The following is a 12,339-nucleotide window of genomic DNA, read 5'->3' as shown; positions in this document are numbered from 1 at the left end:
AGTCGTAAGATGCATAGCATTGGATGGGTTTGAGCATAGAATTCGAGCGATGAAGTCATATTATAAACTTGCATGATCTCTAGGACTTGTCCTAAGATTTATGCAGTCTTGTTATATGGTCGATTCGGATGATGGGCTCAGGGCATGGCAATATAGTACTTTCTTTCTAAAAATAAATGATGAGTATTTTTTAATCCAAATAATATCATAATTAGATAGAATTAATTTCCACTTATGCTTAAGTTTGAGCGTGCAGGATATTTTTGTAATCAATTTGTGACAAGTTTTTTTTTTTAATCCGATGAAAGACACAGTATCAAGTATATTTCAAATAATTTTGTTTATCTGTTTTATAAGCTTTTTATCATAATATGTATCAATAATATTATTGAAATTATTGGAAAAATTTTGAAATTATTCATCCTATTATGGAGAAAACCAATATTTTGATCTTAGATGCAAATCGAGATGTGACGTCAGTCATCTACCAATGACTCGTGTATGGGGAGCTATCCGACTCCGACAAAATCTTCTTGACTATTTCCTACACTTCTGTGGACATGAATTGATATTTCTACAATTATGGATGCAATAATTATTTATAATTTTTGTGCCATCATGAGTATAATAATTACGCATGTTTTTCAAATTCATTAATGCCATAATTGAATCCAAAAAAATCAGGATAATGCCCCATAGATCTCCCTTTATATAAAGAGATGAAATGAGGACCCTCGGATAAATACTTGTAAATAGAAATCCTCTCATCCTTTTTCTCTTTTTATTTTTTAAACTTTAATTAATTTAATTATCGAAGGATTCTCCAAGACAATTTTCAACAAACAGACTGGTAGTTGCAGATAGCAACACTCAGCTCGGCTCATCTTCTTTTATCTGGAGCTCAGCAATAATGCAACCTATTTCCATTTAAGGGAAGACCTCTGAAAAATTCTTTGGTTATTGAAATAACCACTTTGAGTACTAATCATGAATCATTTTTTTTATAAGATGATTTTTTCTCAGAATGTCCATCATTTATTCAATTTATCATTTAAAATTGTTTTATTTGCTGCTGCAGGTAATATTTCAATGATCATGAACATACAGGTGTGTCGATGTCTTTGCAACCATTGTTTTTAATGTTTAGGAAATTTTGACAATCCAAAATTGCTCTAACGGTATGTTCCCTAATTCTCCTGGTGGGGTAGGGATCACAGGTTGAAACTGATCATTTATTTAATTTCTCACCACACAATCTGCTAGAAGCAAGAGATAGAACCATATCACGCATACATAAAAAGGAGCGGAAGATAGAACCATATCACGCATACATAAAAAAGAGCGGACACCCGTTTACGGGGCGCATAGCCATTACCAAAAAAGGGAGCATGATCACTCTCAGCAACCATAGTAGTATTTTAATACAATATTAGGACCATTGTGCCAGAGCCTAGAGATACGGCGGTGGCGGTTGGTACGGAGACGGTGGCGATGGCATCTGCGACGGAGGTGGTGTGTATTGCTGTGGAGGTGGAGGACGCCCATGGTGAGAACGGGGTGGATAACCTCGAGCGGGTTGTGGGGGCAGCCCGTGAGATGGTGGCGGGTAAGGATGACGAGGTGGTGGAGGCATGTGAGATGGAGGGTTGAGCCTGTGGCAAGGTGGTGCTGCTCCATGAGATGGCGGCGGTGGCCGTAAATGCTGCGGTGGTGGATACCCGTGAGAGGGTGGTGTTCGTCGGTGGGGAGGTGGAGGAGGCGGCTGCCCGTTATAAGGTGGGGGATTCCTATGAGTTGGCGGGGTGCGCCCATGGTGTGGCGGCGGGTGCTTATGTGGAGATGGTGACAGGGGCGGCGCTGGGTGTCTGTGATGACGTGGAGGGTTTCCGTGAGAGGGTGGCGGGTGCTTGTGGTGTGCCATTGGAGGGGCTGGCTGTCTGTGTCGTGGTGGTGGCGGCGCCTGTGCATGCTGCGGCGGAGGAGGTGGGTGCTTGGGAGACGGTGGCAGGTACCTGTGAGGAGGTGGTTTATGAGAAGGCGGTGGTGGCTTGTGAGATGGAGGGGACGAGTACTGTGGAGGTGGATGCTGTTGAGATGGCGATGGGCACCTGAGAGGTGGTGGTTTACGAGAAGGTGGCGGGCGATGCGGATGTGGTGGGGGTGGCTGCTTGTGCGAGGGTGGTCGCTGCCGATGTGGTGGTGGCTTGTGCCGTGGAGGTGGTTGTCCATGTTGATGGGGAGGTGGCTGCCCATACTGGGGCGGAGATGGTTTTCCTTGCTGTGGTGGAGATGGAGAGTACTGAGGAGGTGGCTGCCTGTGCGGGGGTTGAAGTGGTTGTCCATATCGTGGTGGAGGCGGGAAGTATTTTGAAGGTGGCTGGCCATACTGTGGTCGGGGTACCTGGCTGTATGATGGTGGAGGTGACAAATCGAGGGATGGTGGTGCCGTCAATTGTTCAGGCTGTTGACTGGAGAAGTAAGGAGGTCGACGAAGATACAACGTTGAAGCACTGCCGAGGGATGGGATGCTTCGCACTAGCACCGACGCTACTATTAACCAAAACATGGTCTCCAGTTGAGTCATTCTTGCCTCAGGTCATTCTCTGAACACCAAAGAGCTACGTAGCCGGGATTTTATAGCCGGTGTCCGGGTGCTCAGGTTGCGTGTGGAAGGGAGCCAGAACTGGGTCCATTGCCTTGTTGCACATGGGCGTGCAGGTGGTCTTGGTGCTAGCTGGGCATTTTGACTCCATCAGAAGCCCGCTGCGCGTGACACATAACGAGCCGCGCACCTAGTTGGTGGACGGGTGTTCAATGAACACATTCTATTTATTATATCTGGGAATGGCTTAAGGTGAAGGCGGTCCTATAATTTATTTCTCGGGTGGGGTGAGAAAAATCGATGCCTCAAAATGAGGAACGTTGAGGGTAACTGCTTGACCGAGGGTGAAGGGCCTGCCGCTTCATTGACGTTTTATGGATTGAGTTTGTTTGGTGGAGTGCATTACGTAACGCTTAGTTTCGTGCTGCTTCTGCACATCCAGGAGCTCGAGCCCACTGCTTGATGTTAGAGATTATACATATCTTTGCACTTGTAGTGGAAGATACAATCTGATTTATTTACTTCATATCGAGGGATGTTATTGGCCGAAATATATCTAATTAATGCCTATGATCTCTTTGTCGTGTTTATCTGGGCCATGCATGCCTTATATGCACTTTCATCTGATTCTGCATGCATCCAATAAGCTGAGCCGCATATGAGGTTTGTGCCCACGTCCGATTCCGAGGACAGGAGAGGGGAACAAATCTGGTTCGACGGAGGGGACTGTGCAGATGATGGCATGGGAAGGACTCTATGTCACCCGAAGGCATTGGTAAAATTACCGCTAGGGCAATTACACGGTGGTGAGGTAAAAAGCGAGCCAGTTGGTAAAATGTATCAGAGAAGGCAGTTGGAGCAGTAAAAGCAAGGCAATATTTTGGGCGAAATGCCGGATATTAGAGATCAGAGCTATGATGACGGTATGGGGGAACACTATAATTGGAGCCATTCACGGGAGCTGCAGGGGCCAGGGGGAGTAATGATGGAAACCAGGAATAGATTACAGCAACCTAGGTGGTGGCAAGCAATCATGCCATGAAACGATATAGGTGAGATACAACGGATGCGGAAAAGAGAGTGTTACTATTTAAATCGATCGGGGTCGAAAGAAAGATGAATATCTAAAAATTTCATACGAAAATATTGATGCTAGAGTCATTCGTAAAATAAGTTTCAAATCGAAAATTATGACTCCGATGAGAATTTTCGAATATTTAAGTCAGAAAAATAAAAAATAAAAAAGCAGCAACGAGTTCTTTGAGAGAGATTCGATTGAATTTACTTAGATTCCCAGAACTCTAGTTATTTATATAGAAAAATATCGAATAGCTGGATTGTTAGCTGTGAGATTGCACGTACGATCCCAAGATTACTGGACTGTTGGACATGCCAAACTGGACAAGATAATTCAGTCCTCAAACGCTCCTACGAGATCAGGAGAGATGATTACGCCAAATCTTATCTTATTTGGGATGGATAGTTATCGTGCACGTCGAAGAGATAAGTCGGCTAAATAGCTCAAATATAGATCAGACTTTGGGACGTCTCAGCTCAGCACAGAGATAGACTCAGCTCATATGGCAGTCAGCAATCGTATTAATGACCTGAGAGCTTGACATGTGTTATAATATAGCGCTGATTTAAGATGCTCACGATAATCACCGTAACATTACCCTCCTACTCCTAAGTTTTAGAATCAGACGAAAAGAGTACTCCAAAAGTGCCTCAGATCTAATGCCAAGTGCTTCTGTCTTCATGTCTGCTACTATTGCATTTAAAGTGGGTGACGTCAGCCTAATACGACTAACGCGGACAGACGTAACTAATGGGACCACTCAGACGACAGCCTCTTCGAGATTTTAATCATTTTGCGGTGACCTTTCATTTTTTTCTTCTTTTAAATTTGCTCTTTGAAGGCGCGGGTAGCTACAGATCTTTTTGTATTGATTTGTCCGTCGCGATTATTTCGAGCAAGATGGATTCATAGCATGAAGAGACTTGAGCAAATTCTGACTCATAGGAGGTAGGTTGTGGTTTCAGTTGCTGAAACGAGACCTGCAGTCAGAGAAGAAAAACATGCTGTTCCTACCATCAAACCCACGGTCCAACCATTAGAAGCTGTGATGCAGGATTCTTTAGAGGAAGTTTCGGTTAGTGAGGTGCCGACGGAGATGGCACCGGAGGTGAGCGTTGAGAAATGCTCTGAAAAAGATCCGACTGAGTAAGTACGGATGGAAGAGGTGGTCGACAACCCAGAGAAAGATCTGACCAAGACGATAGAGATTGAGGGATCTTCAGAGATGAAGACTCCTGTTGGGCATTTTCTTGCATCTGCTGCTCATGTAGGTCCCTCAGATTCGACACCTCGTGCTCCATCCACAGGGGAGATCCTCCAATTTGCAGCGGAATACTTGAGAAATCTCTTACCGCCAGCCAAAAAATTATTTCTTAATGAACAAAGGGAGGAAAAATGGTCTGTCGATGCTTTGAGATCCCTTACACATGTTGGTCAATATCTGGCGAGCCTCGTTAATTCCAACCTCGATGCTCTGATAATGGAGAAAGAGGAGATTTACTTACTGAAGTATCGATTGGAACATCTGAAGAGTAATAATACTGAGTTGGCCAAAAAAATCAACCTTACTGAGGAGGCTATTTAGGAGGCCCAGCAGTCGATTCTCCATCGGGATGAAGAATTACGATAGGTTGAAAGACGGATTGAGGCCCTCGAACAACAGAAGTCTAGGACCGACAGGAAGATTGAAGACCTCGAGGGGAGGATCAAAACCCTTGAAAAATAGAAGTCTGAGGCTGAGAAAAACTATCGTCGGAGCCGTGATGACTTAGAGTACTTGAGGAGGACACAAAGCAAGAAGAGGTTCTTCGAGTTTTGAAACTCACTCTCAAAGGAGCCTCAACGATGGTCCACCCAAGAGGACCAAAATCTCCAAAGAGACGAGCCAAGGAGAGAGTGTTCTTCGAGGGGATGGGCATTCCACTTCCAAGGGAGTTCAGACCTCTCCGGAGCCACTCTCGGGAGTCCAGGAGATCGGATCAAAGGTGGAGCACTTGAAGAAGAGCTTGAAAGAGAGAAAGATAAATCATAAGCTTCTTTAGGGCAAATTTGTAGATCAAAAAATTTTACTCAAATATACTAAAAGAAGGAGAAAGCAGCTGGAGAAAGAAGGGGCTAAGATCATAGCTCAAGCTTGCAAAGCGATATTTTTTGTGGGCTTCGAGAAGTGCAAGTCCATTGCCCAGGTGCATCTTCTTCCTGACTTCATCAAGTATCTTCAAATTGATTGTCTGGATAAAGATTTTCAGGTAGTGTTGTTGAATAGCTGGTTGTGGTTTATAATGACGTCCTATTTTTCAGATGAGATGAACAAGATCGACGTAGCTGTTCAGATCGAAGATATTATTAGTGCTGAGGAATACTATATCACAGACGACCACCTCAATAATCCCCTTGAAAAGTGATTCATGCTCTTTTCTTTTTTTTTTCTTTGTGATCTGAGGCTCCTGGTCTTGTACTAGAGTCTTCACAGGAGCAGATGTATTCATCTTCTTTCGATGAATGAAAATCAAGCTTTTTAGTCTTTAATGTGTACTCGGCCCTTGGCTGTAACTGTAAAATTCGATTAGAGTAAATAGCTCAGGTAAATACTTAGCCTAGGCTATGCTTCAAACAGAGCATGAGCACAGCTGAAGTCAGGGTGAAAATCTGAGCTGGCTCCTGCTATCGTACAGATTTCAAAAAGATCAAAATTCGAATTGCATCCACATGGGAGGAGTTGGAGCACGTCTGCACCTATTCCTCTGAAAGTGGTGCAAAGTACGATTCGTCTGCCATTGGCATTAATTATCATATCAGTGACAGTAATCATATCCATTCACAGTCTCCACGTGTTGCACATATGCCAGTCTTTTGTCGATGCATGTCTGCTGCAATTAATGTATCGATGGAAGGTGACTTTTGAATGTCCCGTTAAGGTCTGAGGTTATTTAAAATCTTCAAACAGAATTAAACGTGGACCTCGCTAAGTTCTGATTTCCTCCTTTCACTACGACTTCTTCTCTTCTTCATCTTTTCGTGGCTTTTCTGCATGAGAGAGAGAGATGGCCACCATAGAGCCTGACTTTGCGCCGCTATGCTTCAGATCAGGATTGACAGAGCGGGACATAATCATGTTACACAAGCAATATCAAATACCTCCCGCATTCCAACTTGAAGTCTTAGGATCGGATGATCGAGTCTATTGTCTGCCTTCAAGATGCATAGGCTTCTATAAGGAGTGTTTTCGAGCTAGACTGATGCTTTCTCTCCATCCTTTTTTTATGGTGCTCCTCTATTATTTAGACATATTGCCGTGTACGGGGTGCCGAATGCATGGTGGCATATCTGCAGTTTCACCATGTTATGCGAGTTAGTCCTTCGAAGATTTCCTAAGGATCTTCCTTCACTTCTCGTGCGACTCAAGTTTTACTGGGCTCTGATAAGTTAGCCCTGTCTCGGAGTCGTCAAGATTTTCTCGAGGGTCTGGTAAGTTAGTCCTCACATTAGTTGACTGTAGTTATAGCTCAGAGTCTTGAGTGGAAAGAGGAAGCAACTCTTGGAGAACTCGAGTGCCAATCACAAATTGATGGCCCTACAAATTTTATTTTCATAAAAAATAGTTACATCATTGGTGATATATGTGGAGATTCGCTGAGTTCCATGACCTTGATATTGGAGTCTCATCGAGCTACTTTAGCTTATTATAAGCTTTTGGGCGTGCCACTTTATCCACTCAGTTGGACAATAACCTTTCTTCTAGCATCTGCTCCGTAGGCTGTGAGATTTTAGCTTGCCGCATCATTAAGTCACCAGATCAAAATTGATGATCAAGCGACAAGATCCACCTTTTCCTGCAAAAGATTAATTAGTCGATATTTGGTTACCTTATCTAGATGTGGGTCGATTTTCATCATTCGGCTCAAATTCCAGATGACCTCCCAATAATCATGTGGATTTCTCCTCGGATGGGTCGCTCTTCTTCCACCATTTACCCTCTGCCCCACTGTTGTTCCTGCTGCACTGGTGCTTGCTGCGGCAGAGGTTAAGGAAGATATTACTGAGGCAGAGGGGGTGGCTGCTGAACTCTCGGAGCTCAATGTTGAGGGGCTGCTCTTCGGACAAAATGATTCAGCTATCCTTGCCTAACGGGCCTCTTGATTTTATCACGAAGCTGGTGGCAATCTTCAGTATTGTGATCGTGGACACGATGGTAAAAGTAGTATCTATTCGGATCTCGATGGTGTTCCAGCCTCGTTCTCATCAATCGAGGCTCAGGTAACTTAGGTCTCACTTGTAACAACACTTTCCTCTGAGGAATATTCAGAGGCGTGTAGCTATCGTACAGTTGAGGAGGTGATGGTTGTCGAATCCTTCTCGAAGAACTGCGGGATCGATGATTTCAACCTTCATTATTCTGCCTCGAGGGAGGGGATCGAGAGCATTGGTGTCTTTTCTACTCTTGCCTTGGATGACGCTCCTTGCTGGGTCCCGCTACGACTGAATCGAAAGGAGTATCATCGGCAGAAGTCTCTTTCATGCGAATATACTTCTCTATATGGACAAGCATATTTAGGCGATCCCGAGGATAAGTCTTCACTAATAACTTTTTCAAGTCGTTCTTCAAGAGACCGCTCATTATTGCGGCCATCACGATCGACTAGTCCAAATTTTGGACCTCTAGGGTCACCATGTTGAATCTGTTCATAAAAGAACATATTGACTCATCCTCCTTTTGCTTGATGGTATGGAGGTAGTCGGACCGCTTCTGCTGTCGTCGGCTGTTGATGAAATAACCGATGAAAGATCAATACAAGTTTTCAAAAGAATGGATAGACATCGGTCTCAAACTCGAATACCACTGCCAAGCGGCTCCTTTAAGAGTTGGAGAAAATGCTCGATAAAAGATCGCATCTGACGCTCCTTGAAGGAGCATTGCTACCTTGAAGGTCTCCACATGATTGAAGGGGTCGGTGGTCCCATCATAGATCTCCAGTTGAGGTAGTTTAAAGTGCAAGAGGAGTGGTTCCTACACAATCCTTAGAACGATGGATGGCTGGTTATTATAGCTTTCATAGGACAGTGCCAAGGAGCCATTATTGTTGAGGATTTTTTTAATTTTCTAGCCCAACTGCTGGCCAAGCTCTTGGAATCATCTTTCAAAGTCAACTTCGTAGACAGTATCAGCCTCGGAGCGTAGAGGAGATCGATGTCTGGGGGTCGAGTTATGGCCTAATTGTAGGCTGGGAGATTGCCACCTGGTTGGCTGCTAGGCCCTAAGGCGACTTTGATGAGTTAATCGTCTCTTCAAACTTTGAGGAGGCATCTGCGGCTCTGGTTGAGGTGGTGGTTGCAGAAACGCAGACAAAACAGGATTCTACAAGGGTGCCACTATAGAAGGCACAAGCGGCACCACTGAGGGGACTGCAAGATGCACTACTGTAAGGGATGCAGGGACAGTCTGAGGAGGCTGTGGCACCTTCTGAAAGGGTATGAGAAAGATCTAGACCGTTTGAACTGTAATTGTCAGATGTTGAACTTGTTGAAAGTGCTGACCGAATTGATCGGCCGTGACTGATGCCGGTAAGGCTGATTAAACCGATGGAGGGATTTCCGACGCTATCGGCTGAACTTGATTGTCAGCCTGACTGGCCACCTGTCGAGAGACGGTGGTATTAGAAAGTCGGAAAGATGTCCGTCTTGGAGCCATAAATGCGAATATTGTCCTTCCTTTATCTGTTGCTACTTAAATTGGTCGGGATCGGAAGACAGATACCTAAAAACCTCGCACAGAGGTGTTGGCGTTGGAGTCACCTGCAAAATAAGCCTCAAACTGGAGGTTGTGGCTCTGGCGAGGATCCTCCGATGCTTAAGTCAGAAAAACAAAAAATAAAGAAGTAGCAACGAGTTCTCTGAGAGAAATTCGATTGAATTTACCTAGGTCCTCGAGGCTCTGGTTGTTTATATAGAAGAATGTCGAATAGCTAGGTTATTAGCTTTGAGATTGCACGATCCCGAGATTGTCGGGCCATTGGACATACGAAACTGTGCAAGATAATTCAGCCCTTAAACACTCTCGCAAGATCAGGGAAAATGGTTATGCCAAATCTTATCTTATTCGGGATGGACAGCTGTCGCGTATGTCGAAGAGATAAGTCGGTCGAACAGCTCAAATACAAGACAGATATTGGGGACGCCTAAGCTCTGCATGGAGATAGACTCCTCAGCTCATACGACAGTCAATGATCATATTAATACCTGAGAGCTTGATATGTGTTATGATATAACGCTGATTCGAGGTGCTCACGATAATCACTGTAACAGAAAGTGTTGTATAATCTTGAGTAGTTCTAATCTGGTTTCCCAAAGCATGTTTTAACTTTGCCTAACCGAGCTGCAAATCGGACAAACGCCATGCCTACTCCAATCAGGGCATATGGTTTATATCCTGAGAACTCAGTTTGGTGCACCCATTTTCATACGTTCGTCATGGTATGCGAACAAATCTCAGTTAACAAACAGGGAAAATACAAACTTAAAATTTGCAAGGATGTCTGGTGCAAGAATTGCGTGAAGAAGGCAACTTTGCATGCCTGGGCACTCCAACATAACACTTGTCAAATTTAGTGTTGATGAGAATTTCTATCCTTGTATTTTATTTAATTTTCTCAGGAAATAAATTAATGGGTATCCTCTGTCTTTTTATCAGAAGCCAGTTAATGACAATATATTGTTTCAAGAATTTTATTTCAGTAACCTTGCATTGTACCCATCTGGATCGGGACATGGGTCCAGCTAGTAACGTTGGATCTCAATAATTGCATCTAGGCATAGGCCCAACATAAACCTTGGGTATTGGATTAGGGTAGTTTAATTTTGACTTGAGCTAACCTGGCACTTGATATGGTCTTTTCTTTCCATAAAATTATTTATTTGATATCTTGTATATGTTAATACGGAGTCTTAGCTAACATCTGTGCGTACATTTATTCTCTAGCTACATATATGGGCTAATTTCATGGAAGACCAAACCCAGACCCCAAAAACCAAGGATTAGATTAGGCTTTTGTCTGAAATCTGCATACCCTTCTTCCTAACTTTTTCTTCGGCTGTATCCGCGTACGTTGCCAGCCCAGGTCGAGCTAGTGTAATGCTCTTTGTCGGTTTCCAACGTCGCTCAACGGATACAGGACGGTACGTTGAGTAACTGGAAGCGTAGGATCCGAAAGATCTAAAAAGTGCACCACTTCAAAGCCCAGCTGTATCCAAGTACTTGCCGGAGTAATTTTTTGCCCAAAATCCAAGTTACAGCATCACTTTCGAAGTCCAGCTGTACTCAAGCACTTACCGGCGTAACGGTTCCCCTGGCCTCCTCTCGTTGGCGCCAAAAGGCCAGATGTTTATCATCCTGCGATTCTTGAATCTTGACCTTTGCTTTCTTCCAACGAGCATTAACCATTCTCTCTCCCTCTCTCCAAAGAAACCACCATGAAGGTGATCGACTGCCTCCGTCGCTCCCTCTTCTCCTGCCTCGCCAACCGCCCCTCCATCAAGCCCAAGTCCAAGAAGGTCAAAGCCTCCTCCACCGCCGCCCCCGGCACCTCCTCCTCGTCCGCCACCGTCAAGAACCGGCCGAGCGCCTCCTTCGCCGACCTCTTTAAGGACCGCAAAGAAGAAGCCCCTCAAGAAGAGGACAGCCTCATCGACGCCGCCGAGCGACCGCCGTCGTCCCCATCGAGGTCCGTCATCGTGGGGACCATCTTCGGCCACCGCCGCGGCCGCGTCGCCTTCTGCGTCCAGCACGACCCCACCGTCCCCCCGCCCTTCCTTTTCGAGCTCTCCATCCCCACCCAACTCCTCGCCCGCGAGATGCGCTCCGGCCTCCTCCGCGTCGCCCTCGAGTGCCACCGGAGCGGCAGGCGGGCGTGGAAGGCCTACTGCAACGGCCGGAAGGTTGGCTACGCGGTTCGGCGGCGGCCGACGGAGAAGGAGCGGCGGGTGCTGGAGATGGTGCGCTCGATGTCGGCGGGAGCGGGTGTGCTCTTTCCCGGAGACGGCGGCGCCGGGGCCGGGGCGGAGGAGCTAGGAGAGCTCATGTACATGAGGGCCACCTACGAGCGGGTGGTGGGCTCAAGGGACTCGGTGTCGTACCACCTCATCAATCCCGGGGGCAGCCCGGCTCAGGAGCTCAGCATCTTCCTGCTCCGGAGCGGGTGATCGATCTCAGCACGTTGATGGGAGGGGGCTTCCAGCCCCGGCATGCATGGCTTCATTTCAAGATCTAGAGGGCTATTCTGGGAATTAAAGCCAAGTTTCGTTAGTAATGCACTGTGTAGGGCCGTTCCGGAAGTCTGGAACATTATACGTATGGTACCATAGGGGAAGATGGTCACATTAATTGCAACAGCGTGCAGCAGACTATAAAATTCTTGAAACATTCGTGATTCTTTCTTGGTTAAATACAGATGATCTCCAGATTATTCTGAGGAAGTAATGTTGATCGAATTTATTCTAGTTCTACACCAATTTTACGACATTCACAAATATTCCTTTGAGTAATTTAAGAAATGCATGACATGCAATTAATGATGCTATGTGTCAGTGATGGTTGATTAATTCACGAATTAGTCAGTGCAAAAATATAAATGAAGCACAATTTGGAATCTTATAAGCACTTTTC

At 45.3% G+C, this 12,339-nt stretch overlaps 2 protein-coding genes across 2 annotated transcripts; one reads left to right on the top strand and one right to left on the bottom strand.

The window, feature by feature from the left end:
- Nucleotides 1-1,332: 1,332 nt before the first annotated feature.
- On the bottom strand, nt 1,333-2,617 carry LOC105044337 (uncharacterized). Its single transcript, XM_073257091.1, has one exon. The coding sequence runs from the start codon at nt 2,582-2,584 to the stop codon at nt 1,451-1,453; it is 1,134 nt and encodes a 377-aa protein (XP_073113192.1). The 5' UTR covers nt 2,585-2,617; the 3' UTR covers nt 1,333-1,450.
- Nucleotides 2,618-11,118: 8,501 nt separating this feature from the next.
- On the top strand, nt 11,119-12,118 carry LOC105044536 (protein MIZU-KUSSEI 1). The gene has a single exon (XM_010922469.3). It carries the CDS (start codon nt 11,148-11,150, stop codon nt 11,874-11,876), a length of 729 nt encoding a protein of 242 aa, XP_010920771.1. The 5' UTR covers nt 11,119-11,147; the 3' UTR covers nt 11,877-12,118.
- Nucleotides 12,119-12,339: the final 221 nt, after the last annotated feature.

Source organism: Elaeis guineensis, chromosome 5, assembly GCF_000442705.2.
Source record: "Elaeis guineensis isolate ETL-2024a chromosome 5, EG11, whole genome shotgun sequence".
Classification (NCBI taxonomy): Eukaryota; Viridiplantae; Streptophyta; class Magnoliopsida; order Arecales; family Arecaceae; genus Elaeis; species Elaeis guineensis.
This window is presented reverse-complemented; position numbering and strand designations above follow the sequence as displayed.